The sequence below is a fragment of the Eretmochelys imbricata genome, chromosome 2, assembly GCF_965152235.1.
Source record: "Eretmochelys imbricata isolate rEreImb1 chromosome 2, rEreImb1.hap1, whole genome shotgun sequence".
In the NCBI taxonomy this organism is placed as follows: domain Eukaryota; kingdom Metazoa; phylum Chordata; order Testudines; family Cheloniidae; genus Eretmochelys; species Eretmochelys imbricata.
Window position 1 is genome coordinate 60,108,704 of NC_135573.1, and position 27,512 is coordinate 60,136,215.

Sequence of the window (27,512 nt, forward strand, 5' to 3'; positions counted from 1 at the left end):
ATAGTACTTACTTTTTATTAGATCAAAAGTTTTCACTAATTCTTCCTTTCCTTCATTTACTTGATTTATGAGCCCCTTCCGTGTGTGTGCCAAGGACCTCCTGCAACATACCGAGAGCTCTCAACTCCCACTGAAGTCAAAGGAAGCTGAAGGCAATCAGCACTTGGCAGGAGGCATTCACCACTTTGGTGAATCAAACCCTATGGTCCTGATGACTATAATGACACCACTACTCACTGTAGGGAATATGCAATTTACAAACAGCATCAATGCCATTCATCCTTTCACTAATGTTTGTGGTGTCATGGCAACAGATACCTGGAAAGGATATTTGACTCTCCGTATGTTTTAAAGAAGAATCAAAGCTGATATCACCTTCGTCCTTTACCTGTTTTTTCTTGCTTTATTCATTTGGAAAATGAAATTTCTTTTCAATTTAAGAGAATTTCCAGGTCTGGGAATTGCCCACTAACATTCACATTGAATGAACTTACAAAAAAAACCAAACAAAAAGATAATCCACTTATTCTCTGCAGTCTGTGTCAGTATGACTGGTTTAAACTCAGAAGTAAACTCTAGAAGAGTTTATATGAAAAATATACTTCATTCCCTTAAAATTAAAATTCATCTCAGAATTAGAACCACAATTCAACAAAGTATTTGAATTGAGGCCCTAATTCTGAACTTAATGAAATTATTCATGTGCTCAGAGTTACAGATGCGATTAAGAACCTTGCGGAATCATAGCTAAGATGAGACTTCAGATTTTCAAGGTATAGAAAGGTATTTGAAGGTATAGAAAAAGAATTACCTTGTGCAAAAAGTACTGAATGGATTTTAAACCCTCCTCCATTCTTCAGCTTTTGAGGAAGCTGCTCAAAATGGTAACTATCAAGATAAAAGTAAACCTTCAAAGCTTGCCGGCTTCCTTCTGCTTGATATGTGATTGGAACATCTAAGAAAATATTTAACATTGCCATTTTATTAATAGCCAACAACTATGTGATATTTTCTCTTCCAAAAACTAGAAAGAATGTTACACTCAAAATTATACACAGCCAAATTCCTGTCCCTAATTCTGCCTGCTTTGCAATGCAACACCATCACAAGGCAGGCAGAAAGATGCCTTAACAGCCCATCACAGGTTCCTGCAACAGAGGGGAGTCTTCAGGTGGTGTAAAGGTGATTCTACACCACCTACTTTCCCACAGGTCTATGAAGGGTGGGGAGGAAGCATGCCAGTGGCAGGAGGGAGTGGGGTGTAGTGCATACTGCTTTTTTGATCCCCATCTGGAACAGCAGACCCTGTGCAATCACTGCAGCTGGCATGAATTAAAGCAACCCATAGGCTTCTTTAAGTTATGCTTGGGGCCACTTGGGCCTCTAGCCAGACCAGGATCAGTGGAGTAGACAGATGCGTTACAGCCACCTTTTACTCCCCTCTCCTCAGCGATGCCAAGTATAAACTCTGTGTAGCTAAGAAAGTGTCCCATGGTATTAATTCTAGTCATTGAACCATGGCCTCCTCACATCAGAATTTCTGTAATGCATAAAGCTGAGGAACACATAACTACAGAACCATTCAATGAATAATAGTTAAATTGGAGATTCATTTTCTGACAACTGATTTCTTACTGTACAATACATAAAATTATATAATGGTATGTTTCATTACCCACACTGACACACCAGATGTCAGACTGAATTAAATGGGAAGTTCCTATTCACATTGGTTTAGATTCCTAGATCTTCTAATGCCTCTTGGTCTACCATTTGCAATGACTCCCCAAAGTACATTTTCAATGTTGTGCAGGTGAGTAAGCATGCAACTGCCATTAGCAAAAGCCAGTGAAAATTTACCCTTTTTACTCTAAGGGTACATCTACACTTTGAGCTCAGGGTGTAATTCCCAGCTTAACTAGACATACCTGTGCTAGCTCTGACTGAGCTAGTGCGTCAAAAATAGAGCATAACCACAATGGCGCAAGCAGCAATGAGGGACTAGCCACCCTGAATATGTATCTAGCAAGGTGAAACTATTAAAAGATTTGCTAGGTATGTAATCAGGGCCGCTAGTGTCCTGTTCCTCACACTGCCATGGCTACACTCAATTTTTAGCATGCTAGGTAAACCACAGCCAGCATGGGTATAGCTACTCAAGCTGCATATTACACCCCCAGATCAAAGTGCAGACATGCCCTAACCTTAACATTTGCAGAGTTAAAGCAGCTTACTTCAAATAAAAATGCATACATATTTCCAGTTATAATTTTAAATTAAAAATTTAAACAAACTACAACCTGTAGATTACTGGTATTGATGCTAGTAGATTATGATTTTGCATTTCCAAGAAAAGGAGGTCAAATCGCAACTTGTCACTATTTTTTGGCCTCAAGAAATAATTAATTTAATTTAACTTTGGTAATTATGCTTTGCCGTAAACGAAAAACTGAATTTGCCACCAAAATCTCCTTCTCCATGAAACCATGAAGTTTGGATAGTTGTGATGGTGGCATTTAAATTAAACGTTGAAATAGAGCTTGTTGCAATTTTGTTTTGACCTGAATGTTACACATATGATCTTTGTACATCACCATATATGAGAAAGACTTTTCCATGGGAAGGGAGGCAATATGAGCACTGCATAACACAGGCAACTAATCTGCTCCCAACTAGGAATGCTGTCCAGGCTGACCCTCCACCCTAGCTTGGATTGATGTCTGGCTTAATGGGACCTCTTCTTAAAAACACCATTGGAAGTGGTTGAAGCAGGGCTATGGGATCTCCTCCAGACTTGTTCATCCCAACACAGCAGAAGTAGTATATGGATCAAATCCTCACTCACCAGCAGCTCTGCAAATGTGAACCCTGGCAACACTCATGGCTGTAAGGTGGTACTTGTATTCTGGGAGTGCTGACACCCTCTCTCACTAGTACCTTTGGGGTCTTTTTACTGTAAAAGTTACCTTGTGTGATCTCTATCCCCAGGGCAGTATTTGTTTGGAAAGCTTGAAGTTAATCAGACACACTTTTCCCCATGCTGAGTTATGAGACTTTGGAAAAGCATGTTTTCATTCACTGTGCCAAATTCACAGCAGGATCTGAACATCAAGAGGGTGGTGCAGAGGCAGAAAAAGGCTGTAACCTCTCCTCCACCAGGAATCGGCAGTCAGTCAGTGCATCCCCAAGAGTAGCGTGGCCATGGGGGATGCTCTGATTCAGCACATTTCAGTAGCCTGTACCAGCAGGGCTCAGAGGACACTTCTTGACAATGTAAAGCTGTTCCCTGACTGACAGAACCCTGGAGGAAATACCATCTGCCTCTTCTCACTCAGAAGTCAATCGCCTTTTCTAGCACCAGGCTTCTCACCGATGATGTGTCACTGATGATGTAGATGTGAACAATTTCTAATGTTCTTCCATCCTCTCATAACTTCTTTTACACACTGCTCCTCAGTGAAAACTAGCTCTTCTGGACATTTTTTCTGGAATGGTCACTTATCCAGTGGCTTCAGTGAGACCACCAATCGTTTACTGAGGCTTGTGAACAGCTGCCAGATAATAATTACTTTTCATCGTGACTGACCTTTGCTGGATATCAGGCGATCTAGTGAGGAAAGGCTCTGTTATTCCATTCCCAGCCCCATGTCATTCCCAAATTAAGACATTTGCCCATGAGCTGAGATGCTCCAGAAGAGAAAAACATTGTATCACTTTAAACATATCTAACATGCGACTGTTTGTTTGTAGAACAATAAATCTCATAAATATACTTCCTTACTTACTTGCAACTAGTGGTTCTGGTTCTGACTGTCTAAAATAAAAAGTAACTTTTTCCAGGTCAAACAAAGCAACCAATGTATCTTCTAGCATGGCTTGTTCATCAGTCTGGAAAAAGGAAAAAAAAATCTCTTCTCAAATAAATATTAAGTAATGTTAGCATGATGTTTCCATACTGGAAATCATAGAGAGCATGAGCATCAAAAATAACTGTAGAAAGTTACACCCTGCTTCACTGAACTATTAATCTAACTAACTTTCATGAATACCAGATGATGGATTTGTTTTTATTGGGTTTCCACTCGCTCTTCTACTGGCAAAAAAATGATTATTAAAATTGAAATTAGAACTGAAATTATTAAGCTATTTTGCACATACAGCCAGTTAATTTACAGCTACCATTTAATCAAACTGCATTTTTAGTTATGTATGTAAATGAGCAAGCTTACAATGTATATGACACTAAGCCTAGATTTTCAAAATTCTTCTAGTTATTGTGACGCATTGTGTTTTAAAATAGCACCCTGTAACCCCCTTACTCATCATTTGTATATGGTTGTGATATTTCATACAAGGAATTCCTTGCAAGGTGTCATATAAAAGGTCATGAGCGGCTGAAAATCACTGTTCTGTCAAAATATGGGTATCGTTATTAAGGCTATGATTTGGTCATGGAGGTCGCGGAAGACACGGAATCCATGACTTCTGCAAACCTCCATAACTTCAGTCTGCAGTGGCTGGGAGCTGCAGGGTACCCCCACCTCCTGTGGTGGCTGGGAGCTGCGGGGTAGCCTGCTGCCTGGAGTGGCAGGGGTCCCCCACAGCTCCCCAGCTGCCATGGGCAGGGGGGAATCCCCAGAGCTCCCCAGTCTTCATGGGTGCTGGGAACCTCCGGAGTGCCCCAGTCCCCACGGGCGGCGGGGAATCCCCAGAGCTCCCCAGTCCCCGCAGGCGGTGGGGAATCCCCTGGAGCTCCCCAGTCCCCATGGGGGTGGGGGGCCGCTCCCATGCAGTTCCCCAGCTTCCACGGAGGGCGGGAACCACCAGAGCTCCCCAGTCCTTGCAGGCAGACGGGATCCCCAGCAGCTCCTCAGCCACCACTGCCGACGGGGGAATCCCCCAGAGCTCCCCAGTCCTCATGGGGGAGGGGGCTCCCACGCAGCTCCCCAGCCTCTGTGGGGGGGATTCCCCCAGAGCTCCACAGTCACCACAGGGGACGGGCTCCCACGCAGCTCCCCAGCCTCCGTGGGGGGGATTCCCCTAGAGCAACCCAGTCCCCTCCGGCAGGCAGGAAATTCCCTGCAGCTCCCTAGCTACCACAAGCGGCAGGGGAACCCCCGCAGCTCCGCCGCCTGGTTGGGGAAATCCCCCAGACCTCCTGAGTCCCCAGGGAATCCCCCGCAGCTCCCAGCTGGGGGTCCCTCCCAGCTCCTAACCATGGGGCAGGGGCCACAGCTCCCAGCCACAGCAGGGCAAGGTGCTCAACCCTCCTCCTTCCCTGTTTTGTCATGGACATTTTTAGTAAAAATCAGGGACAGGGACTATCTAGGGACTATCAGGGACTAACTAGCCCAGATAGTGGGCTAGATTTTCAAAAGTTCCAGTTTATGTGCTTGAGGGGAACTTTTTGTGCCAGCAGTTGAATGGGCAGCTCAAATGTGGGTGAAAATGGGAGAGTAATTTTCACCGTAACCTACCCAATTGTGGATGCAAATCAAGTAGCTAGATATGTCAATGTTCTGATTGGCACCTGTACTTCATTTTTGCAGGCTCAGATTTTGTGAACTCTCAAACCAAAATGATGGAAAATCTTACCCTTTGAAAATCAAGTCTCGTATCTCATTACAACTTCAAGAAGTAAATTATAAACCTTTCAAGATATTTTATTGGATCTCTGCTAACAAGGGAAGTATTCACCAACAAATATAGATAGCCTGGAAGTAAATACTTAGAGCAGTCACAGCAGAATCAATACTCAGTTAAAATAATTCATATTACCGTCCCTTCTATGCTAAACTATCAAGCAGACAAATGTAAACCTGATGTATATTTAATTCTTTCTGCAAGCACTGAAACAGTTAATAAATGAACAACAAAACAGACGGCAATAAACATAATCCCTATAACATGAGAATTAGCTGAATGGTACTGATTTACACAGACGGGAAAAAACAATTTTCCCTGTTCCATGAACTAAAATAGTATTTCCCATGTATTTATGAAGAAGGGATTCTGCCTGCAACATTTTACCTAATGGTTCAATTTATTAACCCCCTGGAGAGAAGGCAATTTTTATCACCAGAGTAATCCGAATACCATTCAACCACATGGGAAATCTTTACAAAATTGTTCATTCTTTATTGAAATCCAGATGTAATCAGTATAACTGCCCTCACAAGCCCTTGTTTAAAGTAACATGGATCATCTGTATCCTGAATGCTTGGTTAGAAAATACTGAAAAAGTTGTTCTTAAAGACTTTTTCCTGAAGTGATGAATGTTATTACTGAACTAACTCAGCACTCCTTTTTTGTGCACAAAAAAAAAACTTTACAAAACTGACTAATGTTAATTTTAATTTAAAATTGCATAATTGGAACAATCCATCCTGACTATTATTACCAGTATATGAGTACACGAAAATAACATTTAAATAATGTGGGATTTTAATTACACAGGAGCAATCTCTTGAGCCTTGAAGCAAAATCCACAAGTTATGGTGTACCTGTGGTAATGGTTACCTTGTGACAGAATTACAACATCTAAGAAGGTGGTAAAACACAACTGCAAATATAGAGGACACTATATTAAAAGGTCTCAAGCTTTCACAATAAGAAGTTAGAGATTGACTCTCCAAACCAGTAGGCCCAATCCTCAGGACCAGCCATTTGGCACCTAGCAGCTCAGGGGAGGAGTGACTGCAGAGGACATTGCAAAAACAGCTTTCCAGCTCCCTGATCATCAGACTACCAGCTACCAGTTTAGTCTGCTAAGTGACTTAAAGTAGCCTCAGGGATTCATGCAGGCAGCCAGGGATTACTAGAATGAGGGGGTGCTTTGGCTATGACCCTTTTTTCTCAGCCATGACCCTTTTGCCAAGGGCAGTGGGAAGGGTGGCAAACGAGCAATAATGGTCTACCTGTGGATTCCCTGCTGAATTCCTACTGACTGGTTACATCAACTTTCAGTTTGGTTTGTGCCACCTTGGCGGCAAAGCAGCCCCAGCGAGACTGAAGATTTAGCCCTTAGAATTGAATTACCAAGGGAAAGTGGGGATTTTCTGTTAAAAATAGGTAATGAGTATTGTATTTTCCTTATATTGCTAATTACAGTGACTGAAGCTATGGTGATCACCTCATATATACTCATTGTTAAGAGGGGAAATAACTGTGTGGTGTCTAATGGCAAATTGGATTTTTTAATCGCTACTATTATGTGTTCCTCATACACCTTCTCAGTATCTAGTACCTTGAAACAGAAACATAACATTATGTTTGTGAGCAACATTATTAATTTCCCATATCAGTAATTATTTGAACCGCAAACTTCCTGAATAGCAGCTAATAAAGTACATGAGCTAAACACAAAGGCTGCAAGATACTGTAAACATAATGCACCTTGCTTCGTGCTGCCCTTATTCAGCACTGTCATATTGACTCATGTGGTTACTGCATGAGATTCTTACCAGGTTGGGTGACAGCAATGACTGGAAGTGAAGGAGGACACCTGCATTAGCTATCTGTTCCAACCACCTTCTGCTGGCCTCTTGAGTCTCCATTTCATACTCTTTGCTGTTGTCAAACATCTGATTTAAGGCAGCCATTAGTTGCTCTGAAAAAGCACAGACTGTGGCCACCAGACTTTGGCAGAAGACCATGTCTCGTCTGAGCTGTATCTCACTATCTGTGAGGGGAAGACCAGAAGAGGAAAAGCAAGAAAAATGGGAGAATAAATTAACAGTAAAGTAACTGTAGCAAGTTTTTATTTTGTTTTAAGCAAAGAGCCTTTGTTTTCTGGAAAAATAAAATCTCACATCACAAAAAAACCTTAAATAAGAGATTTTATCCCTTATTTGAAAAAATTCAAAACAAATTAAAGGAGTTGTGTGAAAATAGTTAAATATGCTTTACGTACAAACTGGTTTAAAATTCACAATCCATTGAATAGTCATTAAAATGTCCCAATTTAGAAATCAAACTTTGGTAAGCAATTTACTTTCTGAGTCAGTAATGTTACTTTGGGTAGCTCATATTCCAAGCTTTGGAATTAGAGTAATAAACTCAGTAGAGTAAGTGTTGCCTTTAGCTTAATGAAGTCTTTAATTAAAGTCTTAATTTAAATGCCACAATGTAATTTCCTTTCCAATACACAGGTTTTGTAGGTGTCTCTGACTCTTTCCAGAGTCATAGTTCTGACCTATAAAATGTCCATCTCTCTCTCTCCTCGCCGCCCTCTCCCCCCCCTTCCCTCCCCCCGTCCCTCTTTCTGTCTGGTGGCAATTTCTCTTCTGCTCATAGGTCCTTCTTCTACAGACTCCCATAAAGAGTCATTTTTCAACCCTCTGCCTGGTTCTTTTTTGCTCATCGTCATTCTATCTTTAATCCTTACCAAGCTCATTGTGATATCACTCAACTGCAAATATCTTTCAGCCTTTAATGTCTCCTCTCCTGTCTTTTTCTGCTCTCTGCTTGTCACAACTAGATTGTATCCAAACCAGAACTAGCACCTAAAACAAACCCTGTTCCACATGGCAGCACCATTGCTGTGAAACACCTGCCTTGCTGCCTGAGCTCTGACTGATTAGGGGGTGTGTCAAGGGAAAGAACTGGCTTCTCGCTCCATCCCCAAGAAAGCTGATTGGTTATTCTACCCATGTCCAATATCCTATTATCAGCCCTCTTGCCATTACAGGATGGAGATGCTACTCCAGAGGAGAATCTGCCCTTCCGCAAGTTTGGGACAGTTATAGATGGTTATAGGTCAGTTGGACAGCTCTTGGCCTATCAGTTGGAGGAGACTGCATGATGTGAGCTGCAGACAGGGGTCACATGATGTTGCTGCTGGACCACAACAGGCCCAACCACAACCCAAACATAAGGGCTGTGAGACTGGCCTAGAGAGAAGGTGGGACCAGAGGTGTAACCAGGGCAGCCAGCAGGGACTGAGTGACTGCAGGCAAGGGAAGATCCAGTTGCTTGGAGAAGCCCTGACTAGTACTCCACCTATAACGTCAGACCCCTGGGGATGACAGGAGGAATAGAAACTGGCTGGTGTGAGCTCATCCTTTATAGAAACATTGGCCACCAATCCAACGGGAAAGAGGTGTCCCTAACCTGGGACCGAGGTTGGTGATACACTTGGGCATGTTTGGTTACCAATGGAGTAAGACCTCTTTTATCATAGAATCATAGAATATCAGGGTTGGAAGGGACCTCAGGAGTTCATCTAGTCCAACCCCCTGCTCAAAGCAGGACCAATCCCCAATTAAATCATCCTAGCCAGAGCTTTGTCAAGCTGGGCCTTAAAAACCTCTAAGGAAGAAGATTCTACCACCTCCCTAGGTAACCCATTCCAGTGCTTCACCACCCTCCAAGTGAAAAAGTTTTTCCTAATATCCTAATATTTTATTAGCATCTCGAGTTTATTGCACTGAGGCTTGGTGCATAATTCCTGTGGTAATTGACTACATGGGACTCTCAAATTGTTCCTTTTATTAACACTACAGCTCCATTCATGAAGGCTGATAAAGGTGTTGGGATATAGCTGTGTGTTGTAATTCTTCCTGCTTACTGACTTCACAAAGGTAGAAGAAGGGTTCTCCACCCCAGAGGAAAAGGGTGTGAATTTGAGACAGCCTAGCAAAATGGTGAGCCCCCTATTGCAATCAACCCCACCTTTTGGGGTGTTCAAAATCCAGATCTTAATTTTGTGGCTCAGGACCTTTCAATTTTAACAAGGTAAAAGTTGAGGGGCATGGTTCTCCACTGACTCACACCTTGGTAGTCATTACACCTGTGAGAAGTGAATGCAAAGTGACTGTAAAATATTTTTTCTGATTTGGTAGTTTTACACCCATTTTGCTCTTATATCAATGACTGCATATGGTGTAGGACAATGGTGAATTTGGTCCACTGTGAACAGACAGGATCCCTATTCTGTTTTCAATAAAGTAAAACCACAGTGGGTTAGTATCCAAACTTGTCCCCATTCTGCGGCTTTCCCTTTTCCATTAACTGAAATAACAGTACAGAAAACTCAGCCTGAAGTTGTCTTTTTCCTGAGGTTTCTCCCTGCAGGGCCTCTCCATCTTTGCTCCTAGTTCTCCCTCTCTCACAGAGAGGCTCAAACCCTTTTATATCTCTGGGATGGAACTATAGGACTCACCTGACCAGGTAACCAGTAAAAATAATTCCACATCTTTAGGAATAACCCTGAATCCTAACAACTTCTTAACAAAATATGTGCTTCCCATGGGCAACAGGAGCCCCCTCAGCTTAACTCCATCCTCTCTATCTTCCTTCTTAACTCAAACTTCACATTTGCTTCCACTGTCTCTAACCTTGGAAACATCTTTGACCATGAGTTTGCTTTCTTTCCCCTACCTGTCTATAAGGACTTTTAGAATACTGTCCACAAGTGTTACTGCTTCTTTACACCATTTCTAATGAAATCATTATCCGAGCCTTTATGTTTTCTGATCTTGATTACTGTAACGTCCTTCCTATGACCTCTACAAGTTCTATTCTTCAGAATCCAACATATGTAGAAAATGCTGCTGCTGTTCTTTTTTCTCATAGAGAAATACAATCATCTCCCCCATGCTCAGATAATCCCTCTGGTTCCCCACTTCACATAACAATCTAACAGGCCTTCCTGATTTTTAACACCGAACATATATTTGCACCCATATGGATCTTGTTCTCTCTACATTCCCCACTGAGCTATCTCCATTTGTCTAGCAGCAGCTGATTCACTGTGCTTTCATAGATCCTTCACTCCTGCAATGCCTGCCTTCTGATGCAGCCTTCCTGTATCACCAAAACCCCACATTTTCAAATTTGTCTAATATATTTTAACACTGTGTTTAATATTGAACTTAATAGCATTTTGTGATAGTTTTTATGAGAGACTCTATAAAAACTAAAGTTGTAGAATCTGTAAAATGATGCAAGCCCTGCAATTATTCTTTTATAAAATTAAACTTTTATTTTTTTCAGCCTTATAAGAAAGTAAAACTAAATATTTCTTTCTTTCAGAAAGCTCTCTGGCCTCTTTGGGGATTATGTGTTCTTTAAGGATTGCAACAGAATATTACCAAAGAAGGATTTCAGCCAGTCACATATCAGAAAAATCAAATGTTTTCTTCTCACAAACGATACTGAATTTCTTATAGACATTATGGGCATGGGTTCATAAAAGGGCCTCAGCTTGACCTCCCATTTTGCAGTCTCCATTAATTGTGGGCACAAATTATAACATGTAGACATCTGATTTGCATATACAGTCTTATAGCTAGGTGTTTATTTGCTATCATTTGTGCCTTCCGTTAATTGTATCTGCAAAACAGGAGTTTTTAAAATCATGCCTTCAGGTGTCCAGTTATGTCACTCCTTCTCTGCACTGGCCACTCCATTTAAAACTTTTGTACAATTATTAATCATTATAAGCCCAAACTTTAAAAGAAAGGACCTTTACTTTTCTTTTATTTAATGCTGTGGTTTGTCTAAATTGTATAACAGGAATACATTTGCACGGTGTTGGAGTATGGTAACAATAATTGGCTTTTTATAGTCAAATGTCTCTGCTTCACTTGCGATTTAACCATCTGCAAAAGCTGCAGATTGCCTTGTACACTCTTCTGCCATGAGCATTCTCTCCTAAATATTGAATGCCCCTTTACTCATTATTTTGTAAATACGTTTGCATATTTCATGTTGTTACCAATGTGTGAAATTGTGGCAAAGTAGTCCATGGAAAATGCAGGCCATTTCCAAAAAGCAGGGTGATAATTTTTTTTTAAATCCATCATATTCTGAAGAATTAGGTTAAAAAAGAGAAGGGACAGGGATAGGCAGGAAAGACGAGAACAACAAGGAAACTAGGGCCAGGGGAAGCTGGAGATAGAGAGGAAAGAAAAGGAAAGGGAGAAAGGAAATGATGGAAAATTAAGATAGGTACAGAAAAGCAGAGGAGAAAAGATAGCAAAAATATTGTGTACCAGTTCAGTGCTTTGGCAGCCACTTCACCTGCTGAGATCCAAAATAAGTGAGGGATGTTATTTTGAAAACCAAACATAAATATTTAGTTTGTATTGTCTCTCACTTACTAGAGTTTTCATTTAAAATTGCCATTGCCTTCGGGAACGCTTAGTGTACATAGTAAGGGTAAAACTTCACATTCCAAGTTGTGGTCAATGGATTTGGGATCTTCCCTTCCTCTATTCCTCCCTTCCACTTACCCCTTCTCTGGGTTCATAACACAAATATAAAACATCTGTGAAGAGACATTCTAGTGCTTCAAAAAGAAAACAAAAAACCAAACCTCAGACTGAAACTAGCCCATTAAAAGTACCTGTATATTCAAGGAGTGCCAAATGTATCCTTGTCTTCACCTCTGGAAAAAAAACACACACAAAGTTTTAGGACATAGTCAAAAATATCCCCTATATCATAATGCATATGCAGATTCTGATTTTACAGTAATCAGACAGCGTAATCAGATTAATTTTCCATGACAGTTAACTTAATTTTACATCTCACTTGATGAGAAAATTAGTCATATTCTAAGTCCCTGATCCTGTAAAGAGAACCATGTCGGTGGAACTCCTGTGCCTGTGTGGAACCCCAGACACAAGGATCCCACATACCAGCACTGCGCAGAGGCACAGGTCCATCCACGCAAAGGCAGCTGCATGGTCAGTCTATATTGCTATTCACTTAACACCCCAAACCCTTTGAACACGGAATTCCAGCTCATTTCAGTTCTGCTCACAGAAGACGAGCCCTATTTTAATCATTTCCTCCATTTTATTCTTAAATCTCAAAATCAATGTTCACATGTTGTATATCAATACATCATGAGAAATCTATCTCTGGAGCATTTTCATTCCATTGCAATCTCAGTTTTAGGGATTTTGGTTTTGTTTTGTTGTACAAAAATTTAGTATGAGTTAAATATTTTTATGACCTGAAGCAAGGCAACACAGTAAGAAAACTTTTAAACTTTTCATAACTGTTTAAATTATGTTGTGCTCTTAGTAAACAACAATAATTATGGTCAAGTAACGTCAAAAGTACATTGAGTAATGCAGGCCCAAAATTTGAGCTAACATTTGCATTTTTAAAATTTTATTTTATAGTCTGAAGTATGTAGCAGTGTTGAGGCTATTTCTTGCAGCTCATTACAGATGGGATTTGTTGAATCTCTGAATTCAAAAGCATTTAAAGTTTCTATAAATAATGTTCTCCTGCTTATGTTAGAATTACAGGCTGCAACAACTTTCCCTTATCCTCTTTATTATAATCTATCTCTGCTTCATAATGTTTCTCTAGGCAAGAAAAACTTTTCAGTTTATTTGTATAGCAAATTATTTACTTTAGATCAGAAGAGAACCTCAAATGGTTTCTGTGTCAGCCTTTTATTAGTCAGATAGAGTACATTGTGTGTGGCACAAAAAACAACATATGATATGAGGAGAAACCACTTACATGCTATTGTAAAAATTGCTTTCAAGTTTGCTCTCCTTAAAAATTGAGTTTTTAATTTACCCATCTTTTCTACTACTTTTCTACTGTCTTAGTACAGTACAGAACTATCAGTCACATAGGTAAACATGATTTGCTGGGGGAAGAGTCAACATGGTTTTGTAAACGGAAGTCATGCCTCACCAATCTACTAGCACTCTTTGGTGGAATCAACAAGCATGTAGACAAGGGTAATCCATTGGTACGGTGTAGCTGGATTTTCAGAAAGCCTTTGACAAGGTCCCTCACCAAAGGCTCTTAAGGAAACTAAGTAGCCATGGAATAAGGGAGAACATCCCTGATTAATCAGTATCTGGTTGAAAGATTGGAAACAAAGGGTAGGAACAAATAGTCAGTTTTCACAATGGAGAGCAGTGAAGAGCAGGCTCACCCAAGGATCTATGCTGGGACCTGTGCTGTTCAACATATTCATTAATGATCTGGAAAAGGAGAGGAATGGTGAAGTGGCAAAGTTTGCAGACAATACAAAATTATTAAAGATAGTTAAGTCCAAAGCAGACTGCAAGAAGTTACAGAGGGATCTCACAAAACTTGGTGACTGGGCAACAAAATGGCAGATGAAATTCAATGTTGATAAGGGGAAAGCACATTGGAAAAAATAATCTCAACTACACATATACAATTATGGGTTCTAAATTAGCTATTACCACCCCAATAAAAAGATCTCAGAGTCACCATGGATAGTTTGCGGAAAAATTCTGCTCAATGCGCAGCAGCAGTCAAAAAGGCTAACAGTATGTTTGGAACTATTAGGAAAGGAATAGAAAATAAGACAGAAAATATCATAAAGCTACTATATAAATCCCTGGTGTGCCCACACCTTGAATACTGCATCCAATTCTGGTCACCATATCTCAAAAAGGATATAGTGGAACTGGAAAAAGTTCAGAGAAGGACAATAAAGATAAACGGGGGTATGGAATGGCTTAAAAAAAAAGATGACAAAGTGGGAGATATTATAGAGGTCTCTAAAATCATAAATGGTGTGGAAAAAGTGATTAGAAAAGTATTATTTACCCTTTCACACAATACAAAACCCAGGGGTTACCCAGTTAAATTAATAAGCAGCAGGTTTAATACAAACAAGAGAAAGTACCTTTTCACACAACTAAGCTGTGGAATGGATTACCATGAGATGTTGTGATGGCCAAAAGTATATCTGGGTTCAAAAAAGAACTGGATACATTTATGAAGGATAGGTCCATCAATGTCTATTAGCCATGATGGTCAGGGATGAAACCCCACACTTGGGCCGATACTAAACCTTTGACTACCAGAAGCCAGGAGTGGAAGACAGGGGTAGATCATGCCACAATTGCTTTGTTCTGTATGCTCGCCCATACCAGAGTTTATGGGGCACTGTCAGAGACAGGCAAATGGGTAAGATGGACCATAGTCTGACACAGTATGGCAGCTCTTATGTTCTTATGTCTTGATTATTCCCACTCTTATGAGTTGGGTGAAACCTTGTTATGGGTTGAGATTGATAGGTGTTAACTCACCCTCTAATTAACATAAATTTAAGCATAAGCCCCCACTTAAGACAAATGGTGTGTGTGAACCTGCCCAAGAGCTTTTGCATGAGTATTGTGTTGGGTAGAGAGAGATCACCCACAAACCGAGAACAGACAAGAACAGAGAGAGAAAGAGGCAGGAAAGCTCCTGGTGATCTGTAACAAGGACTGATCCCTGTTCATTTGCTGAATGTTTCTGACAAGCAGCAAATTGTAAAAAAGGGAATGGCAGCTGTGAAATATGAGCCAGTGGACCTGGTATTAAAAAAGACTATAAGGGGGAAGGGATGAAGGTGAACTCCAAGAGCTTCTACTTAGTGGTGGATTAGCCACTGGGTCAACAGGGCCTATGCCCAGGGGCCCTGGCCACCTGGGGGCTCCCGGAAAATGGGCACCCCCACACCCCGACCTGCTTTGCCTGCCCAGTGCTTCTGCCGAAGAGCAGGGTCAGGGTGCTGGGCAGGCAAAGCAGGGCAAGCCCCCATGCCCCGACCCCTTTTCCCCAGCAGGAGCGGCGCGGGGTCAGTGTGGGGGGGTGGGACGGGACTGCACGTAGAAGCTATAAGGAGGTGACCCTGCTTGCTCTGGCCCAGGGGCCCCAAAAAACTCTAATCCACCCCTGCTTCAACTGGGCTTGTTCCAGCTTAAATGGGTAGCAGCAGAAAAGTCTAAGTCAAGACTTTCTGGTTAGGAATTAGGCGTTGCTGAATCGGACTGGGCCCAACAGGTTTTACTGCACTGGTCCAAGGCGAGATTGATTCTGGGAGAAAACGACCAATTAAACAGCCACCTCACCAGTTATCAGGAGCAAAAAGGGATGAGGCACATCAGACGTTTAAAAAAGGGTTCCAGAGGTGATACTGGCAAGTACAGGCCGGTGAGCCTGACTTCAGTACTGGGAAAACTGATTGAAACTACAGTATAGTAAAAATCAAAATGGTCAGACACATAGATGAACATAATTTGTTGGGGAAGAGTCAACATGGTTTTTGGAAAGGGAAACCATACCTCATGAATCTACTAGAATTCTTTGAGAGGATCAACAAGCATGTAGACAAGGGGGATCCAGTGTACTTAAATTTTCAGAAAGCCTTTGACAAGGTCCCGCATCAAAGGCTCTCAAGCAAAGTAAGCTGTCATGGGATAAGAGTGAAGGTCCTCTCAAGGATTGGTAACTGGTTAAAAGAGGAAACAAACAGTAGGAATAAATGGTCAGTTTTCAGAATGGAGAGAGGTAAATAGTGGTGTCCCCCAAAGGTCTGTACTGGGTCCAGTCCTATTTAACATATTCATAAATGATCTGGAAAAAGGGATAAATAGTGAGCTGGCAAAATTTGCAGATGATACAAAACTACTCAAGATATTTAAGTCCCAGGAAGACTGTAAAGAGCTACAAAAGGATCTTTCAAAACTGGATGACTGGGCAACAAAATGGCAGATGAAATTAAATGTTGATAAATGCAAAGTAATGCACATTGGAAAACATAATCCCAAATATACATATAAAATGACGGAGTCTAAGTTAACTGTTACCACTCAAGAAAGAGATCTTGGAGTCATTGTGGATAATTTTCTGAAAACATCCACTCAATATGTATCAGCAGTCAAAAAAGTGAACAGAATGTTGGGAATCATTAAGAAAGGGATAGATAATAAAACAGAAAATATCATATTGCCACTATACAAATCCATGGTACGCCCACATCTTGAATACTGCGTGCAGATGTGGTCACCCCATCTCAAAAAAGATACATTGGAATTGGAAAAGGTTCAGAAAAGGGCAACAAAAATGATCAGGGGTATGGAAGAGCTGCCATATGAGGAGAGATTAATAAGACTGGGACTTTTCAGCTTGGAAAAAAGATGACTAAGGGGGAATATGATTGACATCTATAAAATGCATGAGTGGTGTGGAGAAAGTAAATAAGGAAGTGTTATTTACTCCTTCTCATAACACAATAACCAAGGGTCACCAAATGAAATTAATAGGCAGCAGGTTTAAAACAAACAAAAGGAAGTATTTTTTCACACACTGCACAATCAACCTGTGGATCTCTTTGCCAGAGGATGTTGTGAAGGCCAAGATTATAACAGGGTTCATAAAAGAACTAGATAAGTTCCTAGAGGATAGGTCCATCAATAGCTATTAGTCAGGATGGAAAGGAATGGTGTCCCTAGCCTCTGTTTGCCAGAAGCTGGGAATGGGCAATGGGGGATGGATCACTTGATGATCTCCTGATCTGTTCATTCCTCTTGGGGCACCTGGCTTTGGCCACTGTCAGAAGACGAGATACTGGGCTAGATCGACCTTTGGTTTGACCCAGTTTGGCCATTCTTATGTTACGTTCTTAGACCACTAAGGCAATGTACCAGGAAGGCTATTTGAGTCTTCAATGAGTCCTTGGGCCTTACCCATAGTTATGGTTAAGAAAAAGGATGGCAGCACCAAATTCTATGTGGATTTATAGAAAATTGAATGAGGTCAATTTAAACCATTCTTATCCATTACCTCCAATAGATGATACTCTGGATGTTGTAGCAAGTGTAATCTGGTTTTCCACGCAGGACCTTATAAGTGGCTACTGGCAAGTGGGAGTGTATCCAAAAGATGGGGGAAATGCTTTCACAGGGTGATACTTGTGGCAATTTAAAGTGATTTGTGAGGCTAATAGAAAGGGTATTACCTGGCATGCTCCTTTCAGCCTGTCTGTTATACCTAGATGATATCCTGGTGCCTGCTAAAACACTTGAACAGGAACTAAAGAATTTACAAATGGTCTTTGATAAGCTGAAGGCAGCCTTTTTGAAATGGAGCCCAAAGAAATGTGAGTTGTTGCAAAAAGGTAATGTACCCTGGGCACATAATTAGTGAGGAGGGAATCTTCACCAACAAAAAGAAAACTGAGGCTGTATAGAGCTGGTCAACTCTCCAGACACTCTCAGATGTGCAGTGTTTTGAAGGGCTATGGCTCCCTTTACAGATGATTCACTTGTGGGTTTGCCAATATTGCAAAAACACTGCATAGGTTAAGTGAAAAAGGGAAAACATTTCAGCGGTCAGCAGTGTGTGATGAAGCATTTCCAGGGTTGAAAGGCTCTGGTGACTGAACTGTTGTGGCCTACCCATGATTTAAACCTCCTTTCACATTGGACACAGATGCTAATGCTTTCAATTTGGGGCAGTATTAACATAAGAACACAAGTGACCTGAGAGGTCGTAGCTTATTATTACAAAAGTCTACGTTTTTCTGAAATAATTGCATCCCTAAACAGAACTCCTAGCTCTCATTAAAATCGATAGAACATTTTAATCATGATTTGTATGGGAGGAAGTTTATGGTCAGGACAGTTCATGCTTCCCTGCAATGGCTCTATAGATTCAGAATTCCTGAGACAGGCTTGCCAGATTGTAGGAGAAACTGCAGTGCTATGATTTCACAACCACATGTAGGCCTGGCCATAAGTATGGCCATGGCCATAAGCTGATGTTTTGTCCAGATGGCCTTGTTGCAAAGCTAATTGCAAACACTGCCCCAAACAGGAGCACAAAGGAATTAGGCCATGTCTATGTTCCAAACTTTGGATGACACAAGCTACATTGGTGTAAAGCTGCCACAGTTACTCCATTGCTCCTGCATGTGCATACTTGGCTGTTTGCATCAGCGCTTTGCGTACTCACAAGAAACGCTCGTGTCAAGACAAAATGTAGTGTGCCATGGGTAGGTATCCCAGTGTGCCAAGAGCCACCCTCCAGTGCAATGCCTTTTGGGGGATTTTCGCAATATGTTGTGGAGCAGAAATGAGTCGTGCAGGGAACTTTGGGATTTAGGGGGACAAGTAGCCATCATTCAACTTTCTCTATCCAAATCCCATAATTTTTACTACTGTATTTTAAATCCCACAAACCCATGTGACACTTTTTGCTGCCCACCATCTGACAGGAGCATGGAGCCAGTACAGCTCTGCACTACTGACATGAACATGGCACAGGACTATCGGTCCTCCAGTATTTGCAGTCACAGAAGTACCTCAACAACAGCGCACATGATGATTTCTTTGAGGACAGATTGCTAAAAGACACAAAGAAAATCAATTCAAGATTGTTGGTGGCATTCTTGGAGCAGTTGCATACAGTGGAGCATCACTTCTGGACCCGAGAAACAAGCACTGTCAGGTGGGATCACATTGTAATGCAGGTCTGAGACAACAGTGACTGCAGAACTTTTGGATGTAAAAAGCCACCTTCCTGCATCTATGTCCCAAACTCAACCCTGCCCCCAGTGCTGGGACATGAGAATGAGACCTGCGCATTGACAGTCGAGAAGCGAGTGGCAGTCACAATATGGAAGCTTGCAATGCCAGATTGCTACTGGTCAGTGGGAAGTCATTTTGCAGTTGGAAAATTCACAGGAGAAGCTGTTGCCATGCAAGTGTGCAAGGCCATCAATAGCATCCTACTGTGCAAGACTGCGATACTAGGCAACGTGCAGGGCATTGTGCATGGATTTGCAGCTACAGAGTTCTTGAACTGTGGTGAAGTGACAGACGGCACTGTGACAGGGTGGTGCACTCACCACTAGGATGGCACCTCCACCTGATCGTTTTGAGGAATAGCTCACCAAGTCAACGCCCCTCCCACAGTTGCATTCTGTCTCTCCGTCTCTCTCTCTCTCTCTCTGGTCTGCAGTCCCTCTCTCACTCCAGGAACTGCAGCGTCCTCTTCATAACTCAGCCCTCTAGCCAGTCACTCAGTGTGTTTCCCCCTTCTGGGGTACCAAAGTCTTCCTTCAGCAGTCCTAGGCAATTTTCCCATTCACTGCCTTATAGTGCCACTCCCTCAGTGGCTGGCAGGGGAACCCGGGCCCGCCCTCTACTCTGGGTTCTGGCTCAGGGACCCTCTATCCAGAAGTCAAAGTCTGTTCCCGTCTACACCTGACTGCTTTTCCCTGAGTCCTCCCCTACCTTCCTGGCCACCCCCCTTCTCTGGGTTTTCCAGCCCAAACACACCTCTCCTCTCCTCTCCCAGGGAGTGACTGCAGCCCCCATCTGTTGCCAGTTTCCTGGTTTTATAGGCCTCGCCTCTTCCTTCCCAGCTGAGCCTGCTTGCAATCAATCCCTGCCCCCTGGCTCTTCCTCCAGGTGCAGCTTGTGGAGTTAACAGGTCTACCTGGCATCTTAACCCCTTCCAGTCCTGTGTGGGGTGAACACCATACCAAAGGCACACATTTCCCTGTTGTGGCACCAGCCCATCTTGCAACACAGTACATCAATAGACAGGGCTATACTTCTATGGTTACTCAAATTTTGGTAGATCATCAGAGATGCTTTACCGATATCAATGTGGGTTACTCAGGGAAGATGCATAACACTTGCATGTTTAAGAACACAGGACTATTCAGACAGCTGCAAGCCAGGACATTCTTTCCTGTCCAGTAGATTACTGTTGGCAATCTTGAAAAGCCAATAGTGATCCTGGGTGATCCAGCCTATCTTTCGCTTCCCTGGCTCATGAAGCCATATACTGGCCATCCTGACAATGCCAAGGAAAGATTCAACTACTGTCTCAGCAGGTGCAGAATGACAATTGAATGTGCTTTCAGTAGACTGAAGGGGTGTTGGAGATGTTTGTTTATTAGATTCTATCTCACTGAGAAAAAGATCCCAATGGTTGCAGCTGCCTGTGGTGTCCTGCATAATATCTGTGAGGCAAGCTGGAAAGAGCAAAGGTGGAGCAGTTGCCTGCTGACTTTGAATAGCCAGACACAAGGGCCACCACAAGAATTCACCATGGAGCTATGCTGCTCAGGGAGGTCCTGAAAGGGCACTTATCCATCAACACAGTAATGTGCTGTGCTGGACAGTGCTCTACCAGGTCCTGAAGTTTGGGGAGTTGGTAGGAACAGTTTAGTGCTTGGCATACATTTATGAATATCACATTGTCTCTTTTAATGAACCTATGAATTATGGGGTGCTTATTGTACATTTATAATTATGTGTTTTGCACTGAAACCTATAGTCCTGTGGTCCTGTTCAATTACAATTAATGTGTGCTTTCAGTAGAACCAGGCATTTTGCTGCATCTGTTATGAAGCAATAAAGATGAAATTTCCAAAAGTAAAAAATGATTGTGTAACAAAAACAGTGCAAAAATAATGTGCAATTAAAAAACAATACAGAGCAAACTTGGAACAGAACTTTAAAAATAGAACACTAGAAAACATGTGTGTCCATTTCAGTCAATTTCAGCCAAACAAACACCAACTATGGTTCTCACAGTTCAGTGTATGTGAAGCTGTAGTTTTACTTACTGTCCACCCATGTGGAGTGGTGAAGGAAGGGTTGTGGTCCACGATGACACATAGAAAGTTGTGAGGGCAGGGAAATGTAGGGAGCTGCTAAAATGAAGTTCCCCATTGACTGTAAAGGAAGGTGAGCACATGACTGTTGGACCTGTAGGTTAGCAAGATACTTCAGCATTTGTGTTTGTTGCCTGAAAAGCCTCATTATGTCCCAGTACATTTGCCTCTCTGACTCCTGGGCCCAGAAACTTTTGGTGTCAGAATCAATGATCTTCCGATTTTTTCCTGTATATCTAGTCACCAACTCCAAGTGAACAATGCAAAAACAGAACTCAATCTTTTCTCATAGACCTTTCTCAGTCCTTCCCTTTTTCATCTCTGTAGAAAACTCTACAGACCATTGAGGACCCTAATAATGCACCCTTACTGTTATATTCAATTTCTTTCTCTGCTTTCCACCACATCCAGGCTATTAAGCCCTGTCACATTTTCCTTAATAATACTGTAAAATGTCCCTCCCTCTCCAGACTTCTTGCTAACATCCTGGCTCCTATCTGAGTCATCTGACCTGAACTATTGCAACTTCCTTCTCTCTGGGTTGGCTGATTCTCATGGTATGGCCCTCATGTCCATCTAACATGCTGCAGCTAAATTAATCCTCTTTTTCTGCCTCTTTGATAATGTTATTCCCTTAATCCCTGCATTGGCTTCTGACCTCTTCCACATCAAATTCAAACTCTTCATCTTCAAGCATCTGCACAGGTCAGCTATTGCTCACAATTTGTCTCATCTGCTACTCCCTGGTCTGACAACTTGGTACGTCTAGCCACTTTCTCCCACAAATGAGTCGTCACCTTTTCTCGAGCCAATTACCTAGGGTCTAGTAATATCCTTCTTGAACCTGTGCCTCATTCAGTCTCACATTCCTCCTAAAAATTCCCTCCATTTATTAGCCTTTCAAGGCTGACTTGTACTGCCAGATTTTCCCCTCTTCTAGTTAACCATATTATAGGATAAAAGTTTCAATAGTAAGAGATTTTGACTGTAGCCCATAGGGCTAGCCTGCTAAATTATATATCCTATTTTCTCTTTATTGGTTTGATTCTATTATTTTGGCTTATATTTTTGTATTGAATAATTTCAGTAGACATTGCTCCATTATATTTGGCTGTAACGCAAAGAACCTGTATCCTGTATGATTAGCTAGAGCAAGTTAGCATGAGTGCTTGTAACCTTTGGCATAGGTAAATGGCCTACTGGTTACACTTTTAGACTTTGAAGAATTAAATGTGTTTACTAAAATTCTGAGACATACCAGTAACCGCAATGTACACCACAAGAACATGGAAGTAACGGTTCAGGCCAAAGGTAACAGGTTTCAGGAATGAGATATATATCACTAGCCTATAGAGTAAGTGTACCCGAAGACTTATGTGGGTGAGGAAATAAGATTTGGGCATGGAAGGTTGGGCACTGACATGAATATTCAGGATAGTGCCAAAACCCTCTAAGAGGGCAAACCACCATGTGGAGTTTTGTTCTTTTAGTTCCTATTTTGTTTAGCTACCAGCTTAGATTTTGCAGTATAGCTTAGATACTCTACATTTAAGCCTTCTCTCCACCATCTCAGCACTGAGGAACCTGGACGATCGGACTCATTTGGCATGCCAGAGACAAGGCTGGTCCTTTGTCTCCCATCACCAGGTCACCAAGAAAGGGTATAAGTATGCTAGCCTAAAGTAGCTTTTGTAAGGAATGATACCATAGGTACCCATAGAACTGTATTATTTCTTTTTGATTCTATGGTTTGGAGCTTTGATGACTTTTTCCTTTATTTTAATAAAAATCTCTAAAGCTTGGCTTTGTCCTCAGCATGAGTGTTCTTGCCACACACCCCAAGAGTCCTTACAAATTATTGAACTCTCTACATTCTCTAATTCTGTGACCTGATTTCAGGACAAGAACCTGATTATCTCCTAGTCAGATCACTCGTGAGCCTATAATAAACCAGACCTCTATAAATCAGGTCAACAATAATTTTTTTTATTTACTTCCCAGGAAAATATTTTAATAAAATCTGAGTGCATATTCATGGATATTTTTGACGTGTTCACCCAATTCCAAAAATAATAATAAAATTGACAGACTATAAAGACCATCATAAGGTATTAAGAATTTCTCTTTTCTTCCTATTTATTACATAACAGAAATTAAAAAACAATGCAATGTAAAAGTTAAACACGACTTTTGTGGGGTTCCTATATCTCCATCTGCTTTAAATAGTGAATCATTCTAATTTAATACAGCATGGTATTCAAGGCAATAGAACTATCAACAAGAAAATACAACCACTTCTGAGATTTCTATTAAAATCTAAGCACTGGAGTCAGTTTTCAACAAATGGATTCACTTATTTAACATCAATAATGGTTAAACAAGTTTTCAATCACTAGAGCATCATTCACCACTAAACAACATTTCTTTAGGTGGTAACCAAAGAGGGTTTGTGGGCTTCCTCATCTACTTACCACAAAACCTAAATCTGACTCAAGAGACAAATATCCTCTTTTCTCCCTATTAAATATAGTCACTTAACTTCTGCTTATGTAGAAATATGAAGATTCACCTACTTACAACTGAAATTCTATTGAACACACTCATTTAAAGAGTACACTAATGGCCTAACAAAGAATGGACTTTCAACCAGCCACACAGAGCGCAAATATAAAACATTTTAAAACACTAAATAGAAAAACCATGAATAAATTTTTTAATTGACTGACTCCTGTATTTTGTGCCTGATCATTGAAATACAGATCTGGGAGAAAGTTCAATTCACCTTTTGGCTTGAAATAACTTTTGTCTTAAAATGAAAATGAGTTAGGGACCAAATTCTGTTCTTTCAGAATCAGACAAATAAAAGAGCAAAAGGGAGGTTAAGTAACTTTAAATTCGCTGATCAAACCTCATATTAGTTTCAGTCGGAAATAGAACTGCAGGCTGGCTAGTCTGTCTGTAAATACCTTGATCATTTGCAGAGACAACAAATGGCATGAAACTCAGAGGCACAGCACAAAACTTGCAGCCCAGGGGAAGGGACTTTGAAAGTTGCTTTAAGCCTGCTTTGTGCTCTCCTGATCCTGTGCTACTTGAGAGCTGGAGACACCAACATCACAACTTAGACAGGCTCTCAGGTCTGTATAAGTAACAGCAGCTTCCCCAGGCCACTGTCGGAAGACAGGATACTGGTCTAGATGGACCTTTGGTCTGACCCAGTATGGCCATTCTTATGTTCTTATGGTTTTTAAAGTTTATATTTATAAAGCATATCACAAATTATTTTTGTAGTCTGAAATTGAGCAGTTTCATCATGGGATGTCATGGAAATTAGCCAATAAAATGAAGCTGCTAAATGTACACACAAAATAATTTTAACCTTGGACTGAAGCAATCTACAGCTGGCTTTGGTTCCCACAAAGAGATGCATGTTGCAATATTCCAGTGCATAGTTTTATAAATCCCTTAAGCTTCTCTTTTCCATTGCTTCCTTATCAAACAGTACACTCAAAAAGGCAGGTCCTGCAAAGTGCTGAGCATGTCCTGTGAAATGCACACTCACATTCTATCAGGCCTGTTATGCTCCCTTTGAACATTAGTGTTCCTATTGAATTCAGTGGGAACAGAATCAGGACCACTAACTACAATAGGTGTTGGAATCACTCGGCATCTTCATCTAAGGGTCCGAATTCCCCTGGTGCCTGTTACTCAGACAATACAATATTTGCTTTTGCTTCTCACGCTTCTGCTGGCACCTCTCCTTAGCTACCCCCTGAGATATTATTTCAATTAGGTATTCTCAGATTTTGTCATAGTGAGCTTCCCTAAACTAAGGAAAACAACAACATTGCATCTCTCCACAGTTTATTAAGACAACACAAATAACTGAAAATCCTATCTTTTGCAATGATACAAGTAATAAAGTAGAAGGGCTTTAATCAATATAATTATAGTAAGAGTACAGGTGTGTTATCCTGCAGATCTGTTAAAAAGAGTACAAACTGCAGCAGCTAAAATTAAACTGCACAAACATTTTAGGTCATCATAATCCCCACTTGCTGTGCAACACCTCCCCCGACCCTCAGATCTCTGGGGCCCAAGGATGAAGAGAGAAGGGCTCATGGATGCTGGGCCTACAGGTAGGGAACAGGGGCCTCCTTTAGTGCATGTGGCCTATTAGGTGAAGGCAACCATCTGGAGCTCTGTGTAGGTCCAGTGCAGCAGGAAGTCGAAGGGGATACTGAGTTAGTAGCCAGGACTGACCACCGCTATCACCAGCTGGAACTAGACGGTTACCATGGGGAAGGCAGTGCATCACCCCAAAAGAAACCGCATAGGGCCCCAGATCCTCCTGAGACCGGACCTAAACAGCCACAGGGACCCTGACCCCTGTTGGCTTTTCCCTGGGAATGGGAAGGAAGGGGACACCAAGGACCTCAGCAGAGTTCAGAGCCCACTTCACACAAGGACTGCTGCCTTGATGGGGGCACTGACTCAGAAATGGACAGCTTCAGAGGACCAGAAAGAGAACCCTTCTGGTAAGCCCCAGCCCTACTGCCCAGGAACTAGCCGTAGTTCTGCAGTGAATGATGCGAATCCCCCAGGATATTGCAGGACAGGGCTATGATGGGGGTGGGGACTGGGGAGAAGAAGGGGATCTACAACACCATTACTGCAGGGCAGGGCTGAGAAGAGGAGGCACATGGGGATGGAGGAGAACCCTTAGGATAATGCAGGGAGTGCTTCAGCCGAAGGGAGGTACACCAGGGAGATGGAGGAGCTCTGGATGAGCTAGACAGCAGCAAAGGAATAAAATGGGGGGCATGAGAGGTCCTGTGATGTTGAGGGAGGGAAATGGGGAAGCAGGGGAGCTGCTGCACTGCAGCAGAGAGGGCCATGCTGGGGAGCATAGCCCTGGGTGGAGCAGAGTAGCACCTGCAAGCTGCTTTCCCTGGTATCCAGAGGTGAAAGTAAGCCGGTACGGTACAGTACGGTATACCAGCAACAGCCGGTATGCCATGCCAGACCAGATCAGCTTCCCCAAGCTGGTGATTTAAAGGGCCCAGGGCTCCCTGCAGCGGCCGGAGCCCTGGGCCCTTTAAATAGCCACCCGAGCCCCGCTGCCGGAGCCCTGGGGTAGCGGTGGCAGGGCTTGGGTGGCGATTTAAAGGGCCCAGGGCTCCCTGCAGTGGCTGGAGCCCCAGGCCCTTTAAATCTCCCCTGAGCCCCAGGGCACCCAGCTGCCTCTGCAGCTAGTAGCTCCAGGGGTGATTTAAAGGGCCCAGGGCTCCCAGCCGCCGCTACTGCAGCTGGAGCCCAGGGGCCTTTAAATCTGGATTAAAAGGGCCCGGTTATTTAAAGACCCCGCCTCTTCAAATTGAGGTCACGCCCCCTGCTCAGGACTTCAGCATACTGGTAAATCCTTTAAGATACTTTCAACCCCTCCTGGTACCCCTGCCCTCTGGTATGCCCCCATTCCTGCACTTCTCCATGGGTGCAGCCCTGGCTCCCTCTGCCCCTTCCCAGGCTGAGCAGATTTCAGGATTCACTCTGACACGTAGCACCATACTCTGGCCAAAAGACGGGCAACAGGCACCTCCCCTGATACAGGCCCACACCTCCCGAGACGTACCCCATAATTTGAGAATCTCTGATTTAAACTACTATCCATTAGTCTTGCTACTGAGATACAAACTGTGCTGAAATTTAGAAATTTCCTCTTGGCTACATGCTACTCTCCAGACCTTGCCTCATAGACCACATAAACCCGTTATATCCTTCCTCCGCTCTCCCTCATTAGCTATGAGTTTATTGAGGGTTAGGTTTTTCTTACTGACCTTCAACAAATTTTCTTATATTCTGTGCAAGATTTTGGACACTGCTGGGAAGGTTCCAAGGATCTTGCTTGATGTGAAGTCGTAATCTCTTTGGACAGCAAAGTTTAGGTTCCATTTCCTGCTGAAACTCTAAGCAATGGCAAAAAATATCTCTTTAGTTTAAACCTCAGAAATCCACTGTATTTCTTTCTAAACATTTAGAATAGTCTAAACATTAAGAAGTGCCTGCAATTTCCTGAAATTTTGTCTTGAGTGATGTTACC

The 27,512-nt window shown here is 42.2% G+C and overlaps 1 protein-coding gene across 1 annotated transcript in view; it reads right to left on the minus strand.

Annotated features, from left to right (window-relative positions):
* The window catches only part of PREX2 (phosphatidylinositol-3,4,5-trisphosphate dependent Rac exchange factor 2), a 290,326-nt gene that overhangs the window by 74,162 nt on the left and 188,652 nt on the right, over nucleotides 1-27,512 (minus strand). Inside the window, exons 30-34 of the mRNA XM_077808977.1 lie at nucleotides 27,250-27,378; nucleotides 12,350-12,391; nucleotides 7,464-7,681; nucleotides 3,786-3,888; nucleotides 812-955 (exon numbers count right to left, since the gene is read on the minus strand). Of these exons, the coding sequence (XP_077665103.1) occupies nucleotides 812-955; nucleotides 3,786-3,888; nucleotides 7,464-7,681; nucleotides 12,350-12,391; nucleotides 27,250-27,378 (636 nt within the window). The remainder of the gene's footprint in view (nucleotides 1-811; nucleotides 956-3,785; nucleotides 3,889-7,463; nucleotides 7,682-12,349; nucleotides 12,392-27,249; nucleotides 27,379-27,512) is intronic.